General features: G+C 32.5%; 1 protein-coding gene across 3 annotated transcripts in view; it reads right to left on the bottom strand.

Annotated features, from left to right (window-relative positions):
• The window catches only part of GLS (glutaminase), a 75,517-nt gene that overhangs the window by 23,074 nt on the left and 26,472 nt on the right, over nt 1–25,971 (bottom strand). Inside the window, exons 8-15 of one of the 3 annotated variants that reach the window (XM_041737353.1) lie at nt 19,501–19,533; nt 19,353–19,411; nt 16,046–16,112; nt 15,460–15,510; nt 12,285–12,461; nt 10,305–10,436; nt 6,534–6,626; nt 2,875–5,502 (exon numbers count right to left, since the gene is read on the bottom strand). In XM_041737353.1, coding sequence (XP_041593287.1) covers nt 5,356–5,502; nt 6,534–6,626; nt 10,305–10,436; nt 12,285–12,461; nt 15,460–15,510; nt 16,046–16,112; nt 19,353–19,411; nt 19,501–19,533 — 759 coding nt within the window. In that variant the 3' untranslated portion in view covers nt 2,875–5,355. Of the gene's footprint in view, nt 1–2,874; nt 5,562–6,533; nt 6,627–10,304; nt 10,437–12,284; nt 12,462–15,459; nt 15,511–16,045; nt 16,113–19,352; nt 19,412–19,500; nt 19,534–25,971 lie in introns of those variants that run through there. The other 2 variants (XM_041737354.1, XM_041737352.1) reach the window with 2 other exon arrangements.

Below are 25,971 nucleotides of genomic sequence, written 5' to 3'. Positions count from 1 at the left end.
TTTTTTAAAGAATTTTAAAAAAAATTTTTTTTAAAAATTTTTTAAAGATTTTATTTATTTATTCATGAGAGACACACAGAGAGAGAAGCAGAGAGACAGGCAGACGAAGAAGCAGGCCCCTCACGGGGAGCCTGATGCGGGACTCGATCCCGAACTGGCATCACACCCTGAGCTGAGGGCAGACGCTCAACCACTGAGCCATCCAGGCGTCCCTCTAAGATGCCTTTTATTTTTATTTTATTTTTTTTTAATTTTTTTTTTAATTTTTATTTATTTATGATAGTCACAGAGAGAGAGAGAGAGAGAGAGAGAGAGAGGCAGAGACACAGGCAGAGGGAGAAGCAGGCTCCATGCACCGGGAGCCAGACGTGGGATTTGATCCCGGGTCTCCAGGATCGCGCCCTGGGCCAAAGGCAGGCGCTATACTGCTGCGCCACCCAGGGATCCCTAAGATGCCTTTTATAGTAGTTTTAAAAACTAAAGTAAAAGAGACTAAGTAGAACTCTAAATTTCTTCAGGTCTGTATGGAATTCACTTTGATAAACTACTTGGGCAAGGGAAGAGAGAAGAGGGGTAAGAGGGGTAACAGAACCTCTCCCAGTCCAATTAAATTCCTTCCATTTCTATCTGTATAAGAAACAAATGTTTTTAACTATGCTACAATATGAAATAAAAGTGGTTGAACTTAGTTTATTTGAATATATTTTCCTGTTTTATTTTGCCTTTAAACTCCATGACAGAGAATGCAAAATACACTAAGGTAAAAGTCTCTTCTGAATAAATCTAGGTGAAAACTGAAGGATAGGTCACGATGCATCATAGCAGCTGTATCTCCAACATCTAGCTTTGGTTTTATTATACAATGTAAACATAACATTTACTATAAAATAGTAAAGGAACTAGGCAGAAATCATGCTACCCTTTTTAAAAAATCGCATTCTAGAATTTAAGAGTAGTTAGAACAAACACATTTTCACAAGAGAATAGCAAAGCACATTCTTAAAAAATAAAAATTGTGCAGTTTTTGGAATAAATCTATTCCATAAGGTGTTCAAAATGAGTACATTACTTTCAGTTGAATATAATCCTTCATGTAAAAAATTTTGGAGACTGCCTTAAATTCAACTTCCACATGAAATTTATAGTTCTTGCTTTGCCTCTTACAGAGTTTCCCAATACCGTTACCCCCTTGCCCTGACAGTGCAGGTAGTGAATGGGCACAACAAAAGGAATCACAATCTTTTAGAGTTAAATTGAACAAGGGAAATATGTTATATTTTATAAATTGTGGGGGCAGCAAAAACGTTAAGAGTTCTATGAAAAAAAAATAAATTAAAAAGAGTTCTTCTATGACAAAACTTGGGATAGGAATGAAGCCACGAACCACTGATACATAAGACACTATGTGTAAAGAACTGCTGCTAATTTTCAGAAGATGGATGGACTGATAAATGGATAGATGGATGGACAGACATATACAGATATATATATACTTACAAACAAACACATATAACACCCACACATTATACATAAATTACCAGGATATAGATCGGTATCTATCAGCGTTTCTTTCCACATTACATGCATGCCTATAAAACTCTACACTGTCAGACCAAGATCACCAAGCTCTTTTGAGTCACCTCTCCCTTTGCTTTAAATGGATTAAAAATAGTAACAAAAAATTCCAACTGTATCTTTAAAAGTAAGCAATCATTACATATTGAATATATTATGACACTTGAACTCCTTATTTACTAGTCCCCAAAGAATTTTATCAAAAATCCCACAAATACAAATTCTTATAAACAATGGTATTTCCCCTTCAAATAGTTTTAAAATTCTCTAATATATTTGGGATATCTCTGGATGCAAATGATAGATCTGATCAAATAGAAATATTTAAAGTGCAGTTGACTTTGAACAATGTTGGGGTGGAAAAGTGCAGCTGACCCTGAACAATGTTGTGGTGGGAACTAGGGATACCGGCTCCTTGTGTAGTTGAAAATCTGCACATAATTTTTGACTCCCCCAAAACTTAACTACTAACAGCCTACACTGACCAAGAATATAAGCAGTACACTAAAATATACATAGTACACTAGGAAAAAAAAGGTCATTAAGAAAATCATAAGGAAGATAAAATACATTACAGTACTGGCCTAAAATTAAGTTATATAAGTGGTCTCATGCAGTTTGACCCTGTGTTTGAGAGTCAACTGTACTATATTTGACCAACTATGCTGTGTAAATATACAGAGAAGAACTAAGTTCCTTCTGAAAAATTCCTTAAAAAGGAATTAAATTCCTTGAATCCTTAAATTCCTTAAAAAGTAGTTAAGGTAAATTTCTATATTATAGTTCTTGCACTCAACATAACTCTGTGAATGACAATTTTAAAGTAGTAGTATGATTGATACTCTTCGTTTTATTTAGCAATATATTTTTCCTATGCTGGACAACAGATAGTTGAGAGTCAATTAAAATCAGTGATACTCTTCCTCAGAAAGCAGAAACAGTAAATAGGGTATACTTTTTTTTTATGTTGTCAAATGGAACAACACCCCAAAAAAATTTGGGAGGAAAGTCTTTATTCAAATAATTCTAGTACATCCAATAGGAAAGCAACCTATCCCTCAAAAAACCCCACCAACTCTACTTTGCTAAAAAAAAAAAAAAAAAAAAAAAAATCAAACTAAGCCCTTGAGTATTTCTAATATCTCAACAGCCTCAGAATTAAAAATATAAAGCATTTTAATAGTATCTTCATAAAAGAAATTTTTATGCTAAAATTCCAAATACTTGTTTTATATTTAAAATGCTAGAGTTGCTTTCATCAAAAACAAAACAAAGCAAAAAAAAAAAAAAACAATAAAATCAGCTTAAAATAAATTTATTGTACAATACAAAAAGGCATACTGGAAAATAAAAGGTACATTTTTAAATATACAAAGCAAATGAAAGAAAGCTAAATAACACAAATGTTTTAATCCAAACACTAAGGATAAAATGCACAACATTTATGCTAAAAATAAAGTAATTCAGGAAGGATATGCATTTCAAATGAAATGTTAATAATGAAAAAAAAAAAAACAGAAAAACAGATGTGCTAACTCCTAAATGCTTGAATATCAAGAATCAGTAATGGCATGAAATGTTAAATCCACAATACTGGGTACTTTTCAAGAACTTTATTTGAAAAGGTATTAAAAATACTGAAGGAATCAATTTAAAGAATGTCTTTAAATCTGGCAAAGATTTTTCTTTTTTTTTTTTTTTTAAGTAAAGTTTGGAGGCCTATTCACAGTACCTTCCCCCTTCTTCCATACGGATACCCTCCTACAAAATTTCTGGATGCTCATCCTTCACAAGATTCTATACACACAGGTTAGGTTAATACTACTTCACTGTTAAGTGTGCATTTGTTCTTTACCAACATAAGTACCAAAAATTAACAACATAATTTTGAAATCTATACATATGGACACAATGGGAAACAAATTTTCATTTTATAAAGTAAAACCACTCTCCAAATGAAATAGTAAAATTTAACACTTTAGAGCATAGAGGAAAAATAAAGCCTTTTTTCTGATCTATCAATTAAGACGTTCCCCAAACTGCAAATGGCTCTGGTGGAAGTCACAGTACAAATGATACTGTTTAAAGGTGTTGGAGAAACAAGCAAGGCCTTCAAAAAAAACCACCACTGCTCTATAAATGGCCAAACCAGAAGCATCCAGTGAGATATGCATTTGTACATTAGAGATGTATTCAAGTAACCATAAAATCCTTGAAAAAATCCTCTAAAACTTAACATATATTTAAATATTTAAATTTAATACTTAACTTAGCCCAAAAAGCTTTTAACCAACACCTTTGCAAGGGAACTTCTTTTTCTAATGTCATAGTCCCCAAACACCAGACATCATATGATCAAGTTTTCTGTATATTTGCAACGGTATCTAAATCACTCAGTGAAACCTTTTTTACTACCTTATTTACTTTCATAGATGTTATCTATCACATATTTGCCATGACACTTAAAAACTATCAAGTTCTCCTTCTAGATCATCACTGCCCTCCAAAATCTGTTAAGTTTAAAAATAAATAAAATAGGAACAAAAAACTCCTTGCAGTTATGATAAAGAAATTGTGGGGAAAAAGCAGAGATATCTGGAAGAAGGAAGAAGTGTGAATAGGTCCTACAGAATTTTACAATCACTTTGCCAAGACAAACTTTAAACACTGTAAATTATTCAAAATAATTCTTCTTTTAAAAACAAGTTTTGATTCTCAATATTGCATTTTTATAACCAAACAAAAGGATTCAGATCTAACATTTTAGTAGCTTACTACTATCAGACTGAATTCATTTAAGTACTCTAAGAGTTCAAGTAAAGCTAACTTTGAGATGTTATTATGATTTATCATAAAAGATTAGCATTTGTGAAATTATGATAATAAAAATATTAAAAGCTAAAACCCAAGATTTCACCATTCATACTTAAATATAACATAGAAAAAGTAATGTGGATAATACGAAAATAAAATTGTTCAGGTAAACATTTCACTTGAAGACACTCACTGTTGCTCCTTCTGAGTAACCATTATAGCTTTTTAACAGTGAAACTTCATTATCTTACTTCTGAGATTCTTTGGCTGGAATGTTTTAGTAACATAAGACACTCCTGTACATGACAATTTTGACAGAACAAAGAAGAATTGCAAAGTAAAAAAAGCAAAGACATGATTATATTTTAAAGTGTTTCATAAAATTTAAAATGAAGTTTTAAAAATTTAAAGCCAATCTATCACTAAAAAAATGGCATAAAATGTAAACCTTAAGCTAATTTTATAATCTACTACTATATTAAATAATTTGGGATTCATTAATTTTGCCTTTTTAGTTTTGAATTTAGCATTGAAATAACTTTCTATTGCTCCTACAGACATTATGTCAGTTGTAAAACTAGGAAAGAAAAAACAAAATGTAATGAAACTTACAAGTTCAATGTGTGGGTTTTAGAACCAAAAAATTACATATTTGTTAATATTTTAAAATGAAGATTGTTAAAATTTTAATTATACCATGAAAAATTTAAAGGAATCTTTCCTTTTTGCATCATTAAAGATAAAGCAAATATGCTTTACTTATTTATAAATACTTTTTTAAAGACCAACAAATCCACTTTTTAATCTATTATCTTTATACAAAGATAAAAAGGAAAAAAAGCTTTATGGCTCCAGCACCCAAGGATGAGAACACAAAAAACTCAAATAAATATTTATAGTATGCAAAAAAGCTAAAGATGTTTGAAAGGTTAAATGAAGAACATTCTGAAACTAGAACCCATTTCTTTAGCTTTTCTCTCCCAGACTTTCCATTCTATATACTACAGTTGTAGAGATGTCCTCATTTGACTCAGGTGACACTTTTTTCCACACTGTCTCTTTTAAAGCAAGTTCTTGTTGGAGACTTTCATAGTCCAATGGTCCAAAGGAATGCTAGTTGTTCAAGCAACATACATAATTTATTAGTGCACTTGAGTGAAGAAAGGTCCAAGCTATAAAACGGTATTTTTCAATGAATGTTATTAAAATCTGTTAACATTTTCACCCACCACCATTTGATGTTTTGTTCCATGTTACTCATGTTGACTCTCATGGAAGTTTCTATTCTGTTGGCTTTGCATAATTCTCATATATATTAGAAGTTACTTTGATTGGAACTAACAGTAGGAAAATTTTCTTGGTATGCATTAAAAATAATTTCTATTAGCTTCAAGTCTAATTAGGTATTTATTACTATAAAACATTTTATAGATGGGATGTAAAGGAATTTAATTAAAACTCAAAAACAAGTCCTTGTTCCAGTGAATAACTATGAAGACAAAAAAATCTTGTTCCTAACATTTAAGTCCCAACTCTTAAATATCAGCTCTAAAAAAGCAGGTATATGCAATAATATGAAGCCAAACACACTGATAAACAATATTAGTTTAAAGTAAGAGTATCAAGAATTCTGCATTAAACATTTTTTATAGGAAAGTATCTCAACTGTAGTGGCCAATAAAACTTACTATGTGGCTTTCAAAGGTCATTCACTAGTAGTATATAATCCTTTTCCATTTATATATCCATCCACATCAAAATAAACTTCAAGACTATAAGCTAACAAATATTAAGAGTAAAAACAAGGCTTTTTTTTTTAAATAGCATGTAGCACTTTCTAATGTTTTCTTGGAACAGAATCAATTCTTTTTTTATTTTTTTAACAGAATCAATTCTTAAAAATATCGCTTAAAATAGGAAAATGGGTGGTGGGGAGGGAAACACTGCTGCTAAGCTAACCAGTTGAAACTTAAATGAAACAACAATATCTTTATCACTGTTTCCAGGATAAAAATGTCAACAATTTGTGTACAGTCCTTTGTGATCAGCAAATATATGAGGCCACTAACAAAGTTCTATTCAAACAGGTGAATCTCATGTTCTCTTAGAAAAATCATAGTAATCTAAATAAGAATTTTGCTTACCCTTTGATCACCACCTTCTCTTCGAGGATCAAGTTTTTTTGCAAAGTGTCTCAGATTATCATAGTTATGGAAATTACAGAGAGAAACAAGATCCTATAAATAAACAGAACAAGTATAAGAAGTTGTCTCTTCAATGGCTATTGATTTTCATATTAAAAAAAAATCACACTAATACTAACCTAACCTAACTACTATCTCATGGAAAATACCACTGTTATGTTAATAAAGCAGCATGATACATCAAGAAGGGAACTAAAATCAAAACGAGAAGACATGGATAAAATCTTGAGAACACTGCTTACTAGTATGACCCTGGGGGTTACACCATCAATTTGTTTAATTTTCATTTCCTATAAAATAGGCACTATACCAACAGGCCATATGAAAGAACTATTCTATCAAATAACCATAAAGCATCACAAAAATTAAAATAAATATTCTAGTTATAATCTATTGTAATCTATAAGCAATCCAATGTCCTCTAGTTTTTCTAAAATACAAAAAACTGAAAAATAAATCAGAATTTTAATTGAGAAAGTTTTCAGAAAAATTATGGTATTCAATATAGAGTCTAAAGTAATAATGTACATAACACCAAAAGCTGAGATATTAGCAAGACTTGGGGAGCAACATAAAATATTGAACTAATCAACAATAGTAACAATTTTACTTTACCAGTGCTTATGTCCTCAAAAAAGAGACTTTCATGGTAGTTTATGGATAAACATGCATATTAACAATGATATATTAAACTATAATAAATTGTGTTGTGCTTTAAATTTAAACCTTTCCAAGCTTATTAACATTAGTTCAACTTTTGAAAACAAAACTTTTTAAAACCATGACAAGTAAAACATCAGCATTCAACAAATGCAATTTTCTGTGGAAATGTGTTATATGGCAGCTATCTGATAAAGCAGTTGAAAGCTACTCGATGAGTAACAGGTAGGTAGGGAGAATGCCAACCATCAAAAGACCACTGAAGTGAGTAAAGAAATAGAATCACTGGATGGTACCACTTACATGACATTATTATACAACATCCACGAAAAACCCACAACTAACATCATATTCTATGGGAAAAAACTTGGGAACTTTTACCCTAAGGTCAAGAACAAGATGTCCACTCTCACTACTTTTATTCTACATAGTACTGGAAGTCCTAGCCACACCAATCAGACAACAAAAGAAATAAAAGGCATACAAACTGGTAAAGAAGAAAATTTCCTCTATTTGCAGATGTCATGATACTATCTATAGAAAACCCTAAAGACTCCACCCAAAAACTACCGGAATTGATAAATGAATTCAGTAAAGTCACAGGATACAAAATCAATATAGAGAAATCCAATACATTTCTATACATTAATAATAAACCACAAAGAGAAATTAAGAAAATAATCCCATTTATTTATTTATTTTTTTTTTTTTTTTTTTTTTTTTAATTTTTTATTTATGATAGTCACAGAGAGAGAGAGAGAGGCAGAGACACAGGCAGAGGGAGAAGCAGGCTCTATGCACCGGGAGCCCGATGTGGGATTCGATCCCGGGTCTCCAGGATCGCGCCCTGGGCCAAAGGCAGGCGCCAAACCGCTGCACCACCCAGGGATCCCCTCATTTATTTATTTATTTTCGAAAAGATTTTATTTATTCATGAGACACACAGAGAGGGGGGGGCAGAGACACAGGCAGAGGGAGAAGCAGGCTCCTTACAAGGAGCCCAGTGCAGGACTCGATCCCAGGACCCTGGGGTCACGCCCTGAGCCGAAGGCAGACACTCAACCACAGAGCCACCCAGGCGTCCCAACAATCCCATTTATAATTGCACCAAAAATAATAAAATATCTAGTAATAAACTTAACCAACGAGGTGAAAGACCTGTACTTTGAACTATAAAACACTGATGAAAAAAACTGAAGATGATACAAAGCAATGGAATGGAAGACACTCCATGCTCATGGATTGGAACAAATATTATTAAAATGTCTATACTATCCAAAGCAATCTACAGATTTAATGCAATTTCTATCAAAATACTAAAAGCATTTTTCACAGAACTAGAATAATCCTAAAATTTGTATAAAAACAAAAAGACTCTAAATAGCCAAAGCGATCTTGAAAAAGAAAAAACCAGAGGTATCACAATTCCAGACTTCAAGTTATATTACAAAGCTATAGTAATCAAAACAGAATGGTACAGGCACAAAAAACAGACATACAGCGGCGCCTGATTGGCTCAGTCAGTTGAGTATCTGCCTTCAGTTCAGGTCATGATCCCAGAGTCCTGGGATAGAGCCCCACATCAGGCTATGTGATCATCTGGGAGCCTGCTTCTCCCTCTCCCACTGCCTGCCACTCTCCCTGCTGTGTTCTCTCGCTCTCAAAATAAAATCTTAAAAAACATCAACAACAACAAAAACCCAGACATATAGATCAGTGAAACAGAAGAGAAAATCCAGAAATAAACTCACAATTATATGGTCAATTAATCTTTGACAAAGTAGGAAACAACATACAATGGCTGAAAAAGATAGTCTCTTCAAGAAGTGGTGTTGAGAAAACTGGAAAGTTACATGCAGAAGAAATGAAAGCGCACCAATTTTCTTACATCATACACAAAACTCAACTTAAAATGGATTAAGGACCTAAACGTGAGACCTAAAAACCATAAAAATCCTAGAAGAGATCATAGGCAGTAACTCCTCGGCACTGGCTACAGCCAACATCTTTCTAGGTAGGTTTCCTGAGGCAAGGAAAACAAAAGCAAAAACAAAGTATTGAGACCAAATCAAAATAAAGAGCTTATGCATAGCAAAGGAAACAATCAACCAAACCAAAAAACAACCTATATGGAAGAAGATACTTGCAAATGACATATCTGATAAAGGGTAAGTATCCAAAATTGATACAACTCAACATCCAAAAAATAAATTATCCGATTAATAAATGGATAGAAGACAGGAACAGACATTTCTCCAAAGACATGCAGATGGTCAACACATGAAAGTTCAACATCACTCATCATCAGGGTAATGCAAATCAAAACCACTGTTGATGGGAATGCAAACTGATACAGCCACTATGGAAAACAGTATGAAGGTTTCTTAAAAAGTTAAAAAAAAAAAAAAAAGTTACCCTATGATCCAGTAATCACACAATTTCACATTTACCCAAAGAATAGGAGAACACTGATTTGAGGGACATACACCTCTATGTTTGCTGGAGCATTATCTACAATAGCCAAACTATGGAAATAGCTCATGTCCATCAACAGATGAATAGATATATATATATACACATACACACACTCACATATACATATTCACACAATGCAATATTATTCAGCCATAAAAAAGAATGAAATCTTGCCATTTGCTGCAACATGCATGGATCTAGAGAGTATAATGCTAAGTGAAGTAATAAGCCAGTCAGAAAAAGACAAATACTATATGGTTTCACTCGTATGCGGATATTAAGAAACAGAATAAATATAGAGGCAAAAAAGAAATAAACCAAAAAACAGACTCAGCTACAGAGAACTAACTGCTGGTTACCAGAGGAGAGGTGAGTGGGGGTATGGGTGAAATAAGTGAGGGGGATGATGATGATCAACACTGGGTAATGTAGAGAATTGCTGAGTCACTTATATTGTACACCTGAAACTAATACATCATTATTGTATGTTAACTATATTAGAATTAAATTTAAAACATTGAATCACTGGATGGTTTCATTCTATGACCATTATTTTCATTAAGAAAATATGCTTACATGACAGAAGTGAATTCCCTTGACACTGTTGCCCATCTTATCCAGAGGAGGAGACCAGCACATCATGCCCATGACATTGGGGACAACTAAAAGAATGCCTCCAGCAACTCCAGATTTTGCAGGAAGACCAACCTGAAAATAATTTGAAAAAAAGGATATTGATGTGAATATTTAAAAAAAAAAGAAAAGTTATACCCAATAATAAGGGAACTTAAACTTACTATGGTTTACATATACACAGAATTCCAACATTACAAATGTATTTTTCGACATGTTTATAATACAATGAATGAGAAAACACTATGGAACGGTTGAGATATATTTGAATATGGAAAAAAAATCTGAAAAGACATACTCTAATATTAAAGTAGATTATATCTAAATTGTGGGGTGTGCATGTCTTTATTTTACTCTTTTGGACTATATTTTTTAATTCTATAATAAATATGTAATAAAGTATAAAGCATTACTTTCAAAAAATATTCTATGACTAAAAACAATGAGAAATTATAACTTCTTAAAAGATTCTAAAAAAAAAGATTCTCTGCATACTGTCAGAGAATTGTCTGAAGAATAGAGAAGATTAATTCAAATTAATCCTCTTCAAAACTTTTAAGTTCACATTATGGAACACTTGACAATAATTATGATAAAAGACAAAATTAGTATCATCAGGATAGTATTCACTAATGGCTTACTAACATTCAGCTACTAAATACCTATTGCTAGAAGTAATTTTGTACAGAATCTAAGAAAGAAAAAATAATCATCTGAATGGGATATACCAATTTATAAGGAAAACAAGATACAAGGGACAATGGTATGAATATAATAAACAAAATCTAGACTGTGAGAAACTATAGGATAAACGACCTACGTTTTTCAACTAAAAATAACAAGTAAAAACATCAAGGGGAAAACCATAGATTTAAAAAATAATAATAAGAGGAGATACAACTATCATAGCATATGGCCCATATTTGCATCCCAAGTCAAGGAAATTATAAAATAATCAATCCGGATCATCTGAACACTAAATTCTTGATGATATTAGAGATTAAGATATTATCTTTTTAAAAATGTAATAATGCTACTTTTTTTTTTAAGTCCTTATTTAGAATTACATATTAAACTATGGCGGGGTGGGGAATAAAGATAAACAATATTGGTCATATAATGATAATTATTGAGGTTGAGTAGTGGGTAATGTTAAATGCATTTCTCTATTTTTGCTTTAAAATTTTCAAATAAAATTTTTTTGGGACCCTGGGTGGCTCAGTGGTTGAACGTCTGCCTTTGGCTCAGGGCGTGATCCCAGAACTCCAGGTTCGAGTCCCACATTGGGCTCCATACTCAGCAGGGAGTCTGCTTTTTTCCCTCTGCCTGTGTCTCTGCCCCTCTCTGTGTGTCTCTCATGAATAAATAAATAAAATCTTAAAAAAAAATTTTTTAGGGCATTATGTCTTCACATAGGCAGAATGAGGTAAGAAAGTCTATACATTCATTGCACAAGCATACACAAATGTTCACAAGTGTACAACAGAGCCTAAAGCAGTATATTTTGTTAACTTAAATATACTTTAAGTGCTTTAAAAAATCTATAACATAACCAAAGATATTAAACATTACAATTATGCGTTCCTTCTGAACTTAAGGAATTCTTGAGATATGTAATCGCCATAATGCTAAATATTTAACAAGAAAAAGCAGATAATGTCTGTACCAACCCTGTTACATTGGAATGCCTTGTAAGTACAAGTGATGAGGTCCTATAAATTAAACTTCAAGTTCTTTAGAATATCTGGCAGACTGCTTAACTCTATTCCTTACCAAGTCTGTAACAAATTAACCTTGAAAAGTGTCTCTCTCTCTCTCAAAAATTAATGTCTGCTTGAGAACCAAAGTTCAAACAGTATTTTTAAAAGAACTAGTCCAGACTAGTTTCTAGCAAGAGAAAATTAAGATTAAACAATTACTTACATGGAAGGCAAACTGCCCTGAGAAATCATACATGCCACAGGAATGCATCAAACTTAGAGTATTTCGAACTGCTTCAGGGCTCAGTACTCTCTCACCAGTAATTGGACAGAAACCACCATTAGCCAGTGTTGCAGCCATCACGCTGGCTGATTCACAAGTTACTTCAATGGAGCATAGCTAAAAGGAAGAAAAAACTGAATTCTAAAAATTTAGGTTCACATTATTTTTCATACTACAGTTGACTTTTAAGGAAATCTGGGTTTTTTTTGGTATCTCATACAGATCTGTAATCTTTCTTCCAAGAAAAATTTTAATATAACTTGATAACATTCCAAAGATTTTAGTTTGAACAAAGCTCAAGCCCCTCTAAGGTTTACTGATTTGCCCAGTTATCTAGTCTTTTAGACTAGGCAAAACAATCAAAGAGCCAGCCCCTAAGCACTAAGATTTATAATTGCCCCAAGAGATATTCAAAGTTGCTTAAATATTAATACTTACTATTGGATACACTAACAATTATTTTTTAAATTAAAAGAAAAAGGAGGAGTCATGATATATTTTTAAGATAAAGCAACATACATTAGTATTATGATAGCATCTACAAGAAAATTGCCACTTTAAGAAAAAAAATTGCTAAAATGCCTGACATTTCACACTATAACAAAGCTCAGCATCTCCACATAGCAATATGCAAAAAATTAAGGGAAGATAACTCTAAGACAGCTCTAGCCTGGATACTCTGTGTGCCTAAATCAAAATGCTACCTTTTAAACCATTTATTAATAATCAAATATTTATTTGATATTGATTATGGGTGATGGATAAACTATGATGAATTTAAAAAGGCAAAGTCCAGGTACAGTACAGTTTGAAAATTTTGCATTTAAATGTAATCAAGGGGATCCCTGGGTGGCTCAGTGGTTTAGCGCCTGCCTTTGGCCCAGGGCGTGATCCTGGGGTCCCGGGATCGAGTCCCACATCAGGCTCCCTGCATGGAGCCTGCTCCTCTCTCTGCCTATGTCTCTGCCTCTCTCTCTGTGTCTCTCATGAATAAATAAAATATTTTAAAATAAATTAATTAATTAATTAAAAAAATCAAAATAATACAAAGTTTTGATTGTGCAAAATAATGCATGGTTTACCAGAGCAAATCCAAATTTACTCATAAAACTGAAACAATAATTATGCTCCATTTTAGTTTTCCTCAACAGCAACCAAAACTGTGGGGGCTGGAGGAGGAAGGAGAGGAGAAAGAGGATAAGAAGGGGAGAAGAAAAGACTGGATTCTCAACTTGCAAGTTTTACAAGAGGCCCAAAGGTGTTTGGAAACAGCAGGAAGGAAAACTAATTCACTACCAAGCATTAGGAAACTGACTGGGAACCACTTATGGCTTTTACTTTTGCTTATCTATATTAAAATCTCGTCCCTTTTTCTTCAAAACTACCAAACCTACTTACTATACTTAACCAGACAGCAAAGACTTATAGGAGATCTAATCATGAAAGGCTTTCTAAAATCAGTAAGATTTAAATTCCTATGATCATTTCCTAATTTATACTTAGTATTAATTGGAATTTTGTTTGTCATAAGATGATATACTAATTTGACAAATCCCAATTTGAGAGCACTTCCTGATACCCTGAATGTTCAATTACATACAGCCCTTCTCCAAAAATATAAGGCTTCTATGGCCTTCTCTTGACTTTTGCCCAGAAGTGCAGACATTTCACATTAGTAGCATCTATGCTGTAACAGCCAAAGTATGTATACCAAAGGAAAAGAAACATTATGTGTATAGAAGAAATTCATATGGGCTGGAGGAAAAATAAGGGCTACAGGATAAAAGTAACTATGATGCTATATTTTATTTAACACTTTATAGCTTCAAAGAAATTTCACATACATTAACTCAGGCTGTCTTCAAGGTAATGCAGAATGTTAGGACAAGCATGTGCTACACATAATCAAACTAGGTCTAAGTAACTGCAATTAGGTCATATGGCTAAAAAGTGGCCAGATTAGGCCTTGATTTTCTATTAATAGCCTGTATTCTTGACTCACAGTTCTTCACATCAGCAGGTGAAAAACTGCCATCAAAATCTATTGCATTATCAACCTCTCCTATATATTTTTTAAGATTATTACAAAACTGAAATTCAAGTACTTCTTTAAAAGTAAAGACAGACAAATGTAAGGTTAACTAGAAATCGATACTAATTAATTAGTTACTACGTAGTTTAAATTGGTCCATCAGAGGCACCAATTTATTAAATTACAGATTTAATAATGAACTGAACTGAAAACACAAGGAGAAAAGAGGGATGTCCAGGGAAGCTATTTAAAACTGAGTTCTGAAAAAAAAAAAAAAAAAAAAAATTAAAAAAATAAAAATAAAAAAAAATAAAAAAAATAAAAAATAAAAATAAAACTGAGTTCTGGAGCACTCAGGTGACTCCGTTGGTTAAGCTTCTGTCTTCAGCTCAGGTCATGATCCATCCTGAGATGGAGGCCCCACATTGGGCTCCCTGCTCAGTGGGGAGCCTACTTCTCCCTCTCTCTCTCTGCTCTTCCATCCCCATCATGCTCTGTCTCTCTCTCAAATAAATTAAAATCTTAAAAAAACCCACAAAACATAAGTGAGTTCTATAACCACAGCAATCTATGGGAGTGGCCCACCTCCTTCCTGAATGTAGAGAGCTACTTTAACTTAGAAAAAACCCATCATGTGATACTGCAAAAATGAATTAACTGAAAGAAAAACTACTTTAAGATGCTATGAACCCTCTGATAAAAAAAACAAATCCTCCAAACAATATTGAAAAGTTAAGAAATCAACTTAGTCATAATAAGGATAAGCCAATTTCTGGAGTTACACATCATTTTTGACACTTCTTAAATATAATGTTTGTTGTTGTTGTTTTAATATAATGTTTGTATAGAAAAAAACTCCCTATATCTTGAGGCATAATATATTTTAGGAGAAAAAGACATGAAATTATCTTTCATGAAGGCTTTTCTTTTTGAATGTCAATGATAAATGTATTTTATCTTAAGCTGGAGCCATGATTTCAGACACCTATATTCTGCAAAATGTCACAGACTCACTTCTAATTCAAAGAGTTAAAGTATAAAAAAAAAAAAAAAAAAAAAAAACAAAGAGTTAAAGTAAGTTACCTGGAAATAGAAGTCTAATATACCAACCATGTCTGTGCCTTCTGGAAAACACTGGAAAAACAAAGACAATTAAAAATAAGAATATACGCACATAAAACATACATAAAGATTAAATTTAAAATGTACACAAATATTTCATCTTGAGAACAAAACAGCACATAATCTATAAAAGAGTGTAAATGTGAAATATGAAGAATGATAAAGTAAAACTATATCACATACAGATTTCTAGATACTAGTTTAACAATGACATGCTGATTCATAATTTATAAACTAAATTACTGGACTACCCTCTTAAAATTTAAAAAGTAAATATAATCAGCAAGTCTGGCATTACACTTTTGGAAAAATGGGCTAATCCTTAAGCAAAACTTGCATTAATATAACTAGTCAAATACTTGAATACTGCCAGATAGCAAATCAATTTAATATTAACATTTTGATACCATTAACTCAAGAGTGTCTTGTAAAAACTTCTGCACCTTAAATAGTAGTAAGTTGCTTAAAAGCTATTGTTGAGTTCTTAACATACATCTTTATGTTTTATTTAATAAAATAAGTTAAAATAGAAACAAAATTCAAAAACCTTTTTTTCTTTCAGGTAATATCCTATTGCAAAATTTCTATCTCCACTTTCTCTTTCAGACTGAAACCTAGGAGGAAAAGAAAATAGCTTTATTTATTTATTTTCTGTAAGAGTATGACTATACCGTAGTTTAATTTGTATAGCAAAGTACAGTATAAAGAACACTGATCTAAGAGTCAAGACTTCTGGGTTCCAGTCCCAGTTCTGTCAATAGGCTATGTGTCTTGGGGAAGTCATTTAAGTGACAATTCTTTCAGTCTTAACTTCCTCAGCTGTAAAAGGACTTAAATGAGCTAAGGCTCTTTGAAGTCTTCACATTTTGTGAATAAAGAAGCTAATTTAAAAATTATTAAATATTCCACTATTAAACAATATACTAGAAAGTTGCAACATCTTCTGGATCCTCCGAAAGTACAATAATTAATTCCAACTGAGGGAATCCATGGAAATTTCACTGAGAGAGGGATACATGAAATGGGCCTTTAGCTATTTGTTGGATTAACAGATCTCAGGGGTAAGCCTAGGTAGTGGCAAATTCCATGCAGCATAAACAAAGTTACAAGTATAAAAGGCAGGACTTCACTGAATAAAATGACACATATTCTGACGTATCTGGGAAATAGGGTTCATAGAGAAGAGTGGAGAAACATCAAACTAGCAAAGGGGACTAGGACATTATCAAGACTAATAGATGCTAAAAATGGCTCCTGATTGCCAACAAAATGAAAGCTTAAGGGCTTTCAATCAAATTATCTTGTCAGAACTGCATTTTAGAAGGAGAACTATGACATCATTTGGGAAAGGAAAAAAAAGAAAGGATGAATGATGTTATTAGGAGACTGGAGTAGTAAAGAGCCACCAAAAGCCTAAACTTAGGTAGTGATGATAGGAATGGAAGGAGATGTATGATCAAACACGAGAATAGTTTGGCAAGTCTTCAAACCTGATGGGAAAGAGGAGAAACAGGGTGAATGAAGTCTGGTACAAAAGTCTAGATTTTTAATGCAGTCTACTGAAAGGATCGTGATACCAACTGATGGGAACCTGGAACAAAGAGGAGTTTGAGAAGAAAGAGAGTAAGTTTTAATTTAATTCATTGGCAGTACATTTAAGAAATCAACCTACAAGGGTCTAGATGGCTGCTGACAAAAGAGCTGAGCATGACACTCTATATGGCTGATCATGGAGTGGGAGGTGGCAGTCCCCCCTAACTACGCATTTTAAGATTTCTCTGGTTAGAAAAACAATGCTGGATGTGGAAAAGCTCTTGAAAATAAACTTGTCAAATTGCCATACCTTTAAAAAAAAAAAATCAACATAATGTACTAACTACTCAGCAATTATCACAGCACCTAGCATATAGCTCTGTTCATCAAACACCATATCAAGTGTCTATTATCTGCCAAATAACAGAAATACAAGTGTGAACTGGAACATATACTATCCAGGTATAAAGAAGATCAGAATCTAATAGTGGTGATAAGGCAGAGAGACATAGATTAAGCACAATTAAATATGGCAATATGAGAGCACATAAGAGAGGTGAGATGAGATTCATGAAAAACTTCCTAGAAAAGATACTTAAGCTGATGAATAAAAGTTGGAGACAAACTTGAAACTTTTCCCCTCCTGAAGTAGTACAAAGTATTACCCGGTTAGTATTCATGCCAAAACTGTTTCAACTTTTAACCATAGGAAACAACCAGACCTACTCAACATGGGGAATGAATATCCACTATAGCCCATGGGGCAGATGCTGCCTATTTTTATAAATAGTTTTTTGGAACACCATCTCATATGGTCTCTGGCTGCTTTCCTACTAAAACAGTAGAACGAGTAGCTGCAACACAGAGTCTATATAGCCCACAAGTCTAATAGATTTACTCTCTGGTCCTTCACAGAAAGTGAGTTAATTCCTGCTTTGTAAGACAAGTGATTGGCACTCCTGAAAGAAAGCCATTTAATAAAATTTTATAAAGCAAGGGTGTAGGGCAGGGGAACTCTTCTATTTTAATAAAGCAAAAAAGACATAAATGTATTGCATGAGCTTTGATTAATTCCTGGGGAAAAAAGGCCAGAATAGGCAATTAGGGGACAATTGAGGACATTTACATATTAATGGTACTTTTAAATTAATGTCAATGATCTTCAGTATGTTGACAGTATTGTGGTTCTGTAGAATATCCTTATTCCTAGAATACACATGTTGAGTTATTTAAGAGTGAAATATTATGGTATCTATAACTATTTCTATTAGTTCAGGAAAAAAAATCTATCACTTACATGTATATTTACATATATGTACATATACAGAGAGATGCACATTTTTAAATGCCTCTATTTAAAGAGTTTAAAGAAAAGCAGATAAGACAAAATATTAAGCAGAAAATATGGGTGAAAGATATCCAAATATTCATTGCTTATTCTTTCAACTTTTCTGTAGACTGGCAAACTTCAAAATAAAAAATTGGGGTGAGGGATCCCTGGGTGGCGCAGCGGTTTGGCGCCTGCCTTTGGCCCGGGGCGGGATCCTTGGAGACCCGGGATCGAATCCCACGTCGGGCTGTCGGGCTCCCTGCATGGAGCCTGCTTCTCCCTCTGCCTGTGTCTCTGCCTCTCTGTCTCTCTCTGTGTGACTATCATGAATATATAAAATCTTCAAAAAAAAAAAAAAATTGGGGTGAAAGTCATTAGCCAAGGACAGGTAAGATAGGGGTGCCTGGGTAGCTCAGTCAGTTAAGTCTCTGCTTTCTTGGTTTCAGCCAGGTCATGATCTCAGGGTCTAGGGATGGAGCCGGGTTTCAGGCTCCACAACTCAGCTTGGAGTCAGCTTGTCCTTCTCTATCTGCATTCCCCTCCCCCAACTCAGGCACATTGGCTCGGTCCTTCTCAAAATAAATAAATAAAATCTTTAAAAAAAGAGAGAAGTAAGACATGTAGTACAAAGAGAAAACTAAATATCACTAATTTAATGTAAAGTTGGGGTCCCTTCTAATTCTATAATTACTCACAAGAAGTTTATCCAAACTACTGAAAAGCATTTAAGGGTTCTCCCTCAGGTAATTTAGAATTAATTTCCCTCTAATGACCAAATTTTAAGTATTTATTCACTGAAGTAAGCTCTAGGACCAACAAAGGAAAACAGATGAATTCTAAGTATACTGTGTATTATAATATAGAGGGAGGGGAAAAGGGAAGGAGAGAGGAGGGACAAAACAGTATTTAAAATAGAATTCTATAATCCACATATTTTTGTTAAAGAGGCTTGGCCTATTTATAAAAACTGTTTGTCACAAATCAGACTCACGTTGCATTACTGAATCCAACATATTCATTGCCAGCCATCTTATTCAAAAACTGCATCACCTATAAACCAAAATTAGAAAGTATTAGTCAAAAAACAAATAAATAAGGAATATAAATACAGCTTGAAAACAATTCCACATTGCACTTACATAGTCAAATTTTTCAGCATTATTCACTCCTTGCTGCAAAGAAATGAGACAAATATATTAATATAGATATCACCCCACAGTTAAGTTTTAAGTGAATATAATATCAAAATTTCAAAGTGCTATCATTATAATTAATATACTGTGCATTAGTACTTTTAAGACTAGGAAATACTTCTAAAATAATTTAATATTTACATAAACTTTTTACATGTTCTTTTATTAACACCAATATGTTGATAATGGAAGGGAATGCTTTATTTTAAGTATCTTTACCCAACCCAAAGTTAAAAAATTTTAGATACCCCAAATTCCCTTATCTTTCATGACAACATAAAATATTCTAGAACATGTCATTTAATTTCATATTTAAAAAAAAACTTAAAATAAAGTTTCACCCTTAGAAAAGAATTGAGTATTTATAAATTATGGTTTTCAATTAAGAACAATCTACTCATATTTTTAAAATAACCTTAAACCAGCATTAGAGTTAGAAGAATGAGTTATGTTGCAAAACTAATCTTTTATAATTTTAGTATATGCAAACATTCTGAATACATTTTGCTATTGTAAAGAAAGCTCTACCTTTAATATCTCATTTGTTTTAACAATACTTGAACTAAAAAAATATATATTCCGCAGTCTCTAAAAAATTAGCTACATATGAATTTAGCATTATGCCAATTCAAAGCATGGAAGATGTATTGTTTCATCACTTCTATTTCTGACATGTTAGCTACTGCAAATGTCAATAGGAAAAACCTATGTAACGTAGATCAGTTCAAGTAGCCAAATGGTTTCATTTTACCTCGGCGAAGTTTACAAAGCAGTAAGATGTAGATCTGAAATCAAACGTATTAATTGGTGATGTGCACCCAATAGAAACAATACATCTCTAATTTTTAAAACAGGCTTAAAATAAAATTTGACAACTAAAAATTTAAAAACAAATTTCTTAGCTCTCAAAAATTCCAAAACATTACATTTTAAAATTTTATTATGAGGGGGAAAACTGTACCAGAGACTTATATAACTGAATAAAGCCAGGTTCATCCACTTTACAAATGGACTGGAATGTGACTGATCTGTGAAACCTTAAAAATCAACTTATTTAAGAAAGGATGTCAATCACATATACAATCAGTAGCTGAAAAGAACAGACTGTATCATCAAAATTAGGCATTAGCAAAGCTTAAACAAGGTAAGAATAATTTAGCTACCGCCATATTGTAATCACTATCTATGTATTTTCTCTAAAGTACCCTTTGACATATTTAAAGTTTTCTTTCCTTATAATACACCAGAATTCAAAATGTAGAAATGTAACTCCAAAGCTGTTCAATGAAAAATAATTAAAAGGAAGAAATTACCAACTTCATTGAACTGTTGCAGTTGTCAAAATATTCCATAGATCCTAATGCTGTAAAATATGTAACAACATTTAAACCACAAAAACCTTTTTAACCTTTGAAAAAGAAAAAAAAAAAAAAAAGAAGCAGCAGCAACTCTTTTGGAAAAGGATCTCAGCATTTGTATTGGGATGTTACATGGATAATTACCATTATACAATTAATCAATGTAAAATAAACAAGTTATACTGAACTTTCATTCTCTGACCTAAACTGTGCCCTACAGAACAAATACAAATTTTCTTTATTTAGCTGTCATGGTTAATAAAAAGAAAAAAAAAAAAAAAACTGTTTCAACTCCAGGCTATGGTCACATGCTTGGTCTACTTTGTAACTTTCTACATTAAAGCACAATTAAATTTTGCTTCTATGCTGTCTTTAAAAACAATTGATATTTACTAATGTCAATCATTATATAACATTTTGGATAAGCTACTTGAAATGTCTTAGGCAGATTATATAAACGAGCAAAATAAAGTGTTTAACTGATTTTTCTTGACCCAAGAAGGTCTCGCCCCAAAATTTAAATGTGAAAGCACTTGATTAACGTTTGTTCTTACTATCTACTCTAAAAATAGTATTTAACTCAAGTCAATAAAATATATTTGCCCCCATATCTCTTGGGAAGATTCTGTGTACCTCAGGGATATGTGGGCTCTAATAATCATTACAAAATGTCAAGTTATTATAATTCCTAAAAAAATAACTGTAAAAAGTTTATTTGCATAACATTAGGAAAAAAAGCACACATTACAAAATTAACTAGAGTAAACCCCCCATAAGCAAAAATATAAACTGTAAAAAAATATCCATTATCATTATCTAATAGTAGGGTACAGAGGGGTAGAGGAAGAGAGGTTATGAAAATCAGAAGCCAGGTAAATGGGGGCTAGTTCCACTATCATGTGTATTTTGTATGTTTGAAATATTTCATAAAAAGTTAAAAAATGTTAATGCCTCGTGTTAATTTACAATGGTTACTTTAGAATATATTTTTCTCTTTGACATAGTAATTGATTTTTAATTAGTTCACATATAAGTAAATATTTTCTACTGCTAGAGTAAGGAAAAAATCTATTTAAAATTTTGACAGATGTGTGAGTTGAGAAATCTTGTTGAAACAGAATTGGATAGAAATAGAAAGGGTTTTGTTATAGCAATACCACTCAGTTCTTTACATATCTACCATATTACATATAAAAGTCACACAGTAATCCATCCTTAGAAATTATATTGCTCTAACAACTTGATTAGATCCTCCATCCATTTTCTTGAAACCAAAGACCTAAAACAACCTAGTATCAGAGAGCTTTTTCCCCTCATTATGATTCATATCCTCAATACCACTGACTCTAATTCAAAAATGTTCTCTTCTATTGTTGCCCCAGAGGTTTTTACAGCCTGAAGTAGTGCACCATAGTAAAATTTGGGACATATGAGAAGTATGCCTTTTTATGAAAAATGGGAGGAAATTTGGACCAATGGTAGACTAACTTTAAAAAAGACACATGGAAACTGAGATTTGGAAATGACAGTCTTAAAACTATCAAATGCCCCTTTATCTCTTGGAAAAAAATTCCCATAACCAGGGATACATTTATCCCAGTTTTAAATCACTGTACAACCATTATTAGATATGTTATTTTAGGGGCAGCCTGGGTGGCTCAGTGGTTTAGTGCCGCCTTCAGCCCAAGGTGTGATCCTGGAGTCCCAGGATCAAGTCTCATGTTGGGCTCCCTGCCTGAAGCCTGATTCTCCCTCTGCCTGTGTCTCTGCCTGCCTCTCTCTCTGTCTCTCATGAATAAATAAATATTTTTTTTAAAAAAAAGATATGCTATTTTAATCTTAGAAAAAGTTATAGTGATAAATAGTAAGTACAGTAGGAAAGCTTAAAAAAATAAATTGGAGCAAATATATTTACCAAATGATTTATCAAATCCATTTGCCAAAAGATTTTTATTTATTTTTATTTTTATTCTAAATGATTTTTATTTTTTGTATGAAAAAGTGTGTATTAGAGCAAGGACCAATGGGCAGAATGAGCTGCACTGTGATTGTAAGGAATGACTGATTATATATACATTTAAATTGGAGGAGTAGAGATAAAGGACATTTCTAAAAGGATTTTCATATGTTAGAGAAGACTTACAGGATCCTGGAGATCAAATGACTTTTAAAAAGCAAAGCACATTTTGTTTGAAAAGGGTAGTAATTAGATCCGGAGACTGGAAAATCATATAAATTAATTTCTCCGTAAACATACCTACACCAAGTTAAGAATTTCCATTTCACTGAAGAAAACTTTATGAAAGAAAAAGTGATAAAAAAGGAGAGACTTGTGAACATTGGCTGTTCAAAGAATTAATATAAATATACTGGAGTGTTTTTATAGCTTTTTACAACATACTCCTAAACTGAATTCTGTATTTTACATTAGAACATTGGTGAAAATATTACAGTCAACAGGAACATCTAATAAAATAAAAAATGATTCATTTGAAGTCAGTGCATTAATCATTTACTTTGTAAAGAAATCACTTGATTCCATTCATAAAGTAGGGAGTGTAAAAGCCAACTGAAAATTAGAGATCACACAGGAAAGAGGCTAACAAAGAGGCAAGAAGTAGTAACCAAAAATGATTTTATAGAATTACTCTTAGTTTAATCTTGCCACAGAAAATGCCTTAAAGCTAAAAAATACTTGGAAAACTTAAAATAGATATTACAGGTAAAAAATAAGGTTCTAAATGTAGTATTTTATAGATTAATCCTAAATATAAAGGGAAAAGTGAATTCTGTTGGCAATGAATTATCTGCCTTTCATTAAAAAAAACTCAAACAATTCAACTGACATAAACATGGAGTAAATAAAACAGTAACAATAAAATCACTAAGTCGAAAGGCATCAGCCAGTTCTCCCCAGAGCCACAAACAACTTAAAAGTGTGGCGTAAGTGCATCCAACAGGTTACTGCTAACATAACCAAACTGAGCATTACATACATACATACAAACTAAACTCATCTTATTTTCATGGAGTAAGATTAAACTGTCTTTTAAAAAGAGAAAGTCTGATTTTTTAAAATTTAAAAATAGTTCTGATGTAAAAATAAAATTGAGCTTCTTCAAAAGACAAACTGGAAACTACCACTAGAATAGAGAGAGACAGAAGCAGAGAAGACAATGAAATTTATTCTTTATCTTTAAAATAAAAAGGCAGAAGTATAGCAATTATCTTGTAATATGTTATTTTCCCACCCTAATCCTGAAGTCATCTGGAAATCTTAACTTTTAAACTAAAACTAGGTAAAGCTTTACCACTGCGAAGAAAAAAATTATATATGTATACTATTTCATCCAGGGTTAACTGTGCTTTCAAATTTTTTACTCTTCCCTTTAAATCAAGCAACCATATCATCATATAAAACAGACTGCATCAAAAAGTATTCCTTTAAACTTAATAGTTACCACAAAGAAAAAGAAAGGATAGTTTATAGTTTTAAAATTATGTGCATTTTAAGTACAAAATGACATTTGGTTTTTTTGAAGGTATTTACCTATATAAGCTTTGTTTAAAATTTTAAATTTTGGAGTTTTCCTACAAGTTTAGTAGTTAAGAATTTATGCAACAGGTTCCTTCTGTCCAAATCCTCCTTTTTTCCACAATCTGCTAATCCTTTTGAACATTTGCTCTGCCTCTTCCCCCATTTCCTGAGGATCACCTCCAATCCTACAAGGAAAAAATATCAATACTACAAAATTAAGAAATAAAGAGTCTTACTAAAGACTCTATTTAATTTTTTGGGGGGGATGGTCTCCCAAAACTAATAACATGAAGAGAATGTTTTGATAGCATTAAATAAAGCTGAAGTTTGAAAGAAAAAATAGCCTTAAAGGTCATTAACTCAAAGAGCTAAACAAAATTCACATCTAGTTATTAGCCATGATAAAATATATCCACGCTTTGTGTACTCAAATGCAAGCTCCTTGAGAAAAGGGTTAGTTCCTTACGGATAGTAGGGACTGACTAATGTCCAAAGAATGCCATATTACACCCACTAAAAATCAGATGTGACTTTTAAGCCAATGAATTATCTTTCGTACAAGTTAACATTAAGAAAATAAAATTTCTGCTTTTTGGACAATATAACCATGCTGGGTAAGACAAAGATGTCATCTAGAGAAACAGCAGGGGATCCCTGGGTGGCGCAGCAGTTTGGCGCCTGCCTTTGGCCCAGGGCGCGATCCTGGAGACCCGGGATCAAGTCCCACATCGGGCTCCCGGTGCATGGAGCCTGCTTCTCCCTCTGCCTGTGTCTCTGCCTCTCTCTCTGTGTGACTATCATAAATAAAAAAAAAAAAAAAAAAAAAAAAAATTAAAAAAAAATCTAGAGAAACAGCAAACACCTACATTAAATATGCACAGCGGATTCTAATGAAGAGCAAACAAATCAGATTTAGCTCAAGCCTGGCTCTACTTGCTGTCAGTTCCTGTCTAAGGCTCAGTTTCTCACTGCATCTGTATAAAGTTAAGAAGGCTGGACTTGAAGACCCTTCTTGCTACGGTTTTGTTACCTCAATTTCGATTACCAATTCATAAATACGTGATCATACAACTTGCACAGATCACATACAAATTTTTAGAGGAGTTCTGAATTTTTTAAAAACAGCCTAAAGAAAGTATTATGTTCTAGGGCAGTCAGTTTTACAGAGGGAGATGAAGCTTACCCCTCCAACACTTAGGATGAACGTCATTTAAGAAAAAGAAACTTGTGAAACACTTCTAAAAACAAAACAAAAATTCCAAGAAAGTGACCTTAAAAATAAACTATATCCCAAAGCCTCATTTTTCAACTGTGCCAGTAAATTAAAAATGTTTATTATTTAAAATCACTAAAAAAAAATAAAAAATAAAAAAATAAAAATAAAATCACTGATCAAATTTATAAATACCAGATGACTCAGTTAAATTTTTGCACTGTTGAACACTGAACCACACTTATGTTGTGTATACGTATTTCTTTCACTGTCTATGTTTATGTTAATGTGGCTCCATGTGACATTTA

This window comes from Vulpes lagopus, chromosome 22 (genome assembly GCF_018345385.1).
Source record: "Vulpes lagopus strain Blue_001 chromosome 22, ASM1834538v1, whole genome shotgun sequence".
NCBI classification, from domain to species: domain Eukaryota; kingdom Metazoa; phylum Chordata; class Mammalia; order Carnivora; family Canidae; genus Vulpes; species Vulpes lagopus.
The sequence above is the reverse complement of the archived record's forward strand: the minus strand, read 5'-3'. Positions and strand labels throughout refer to the sequence as shown.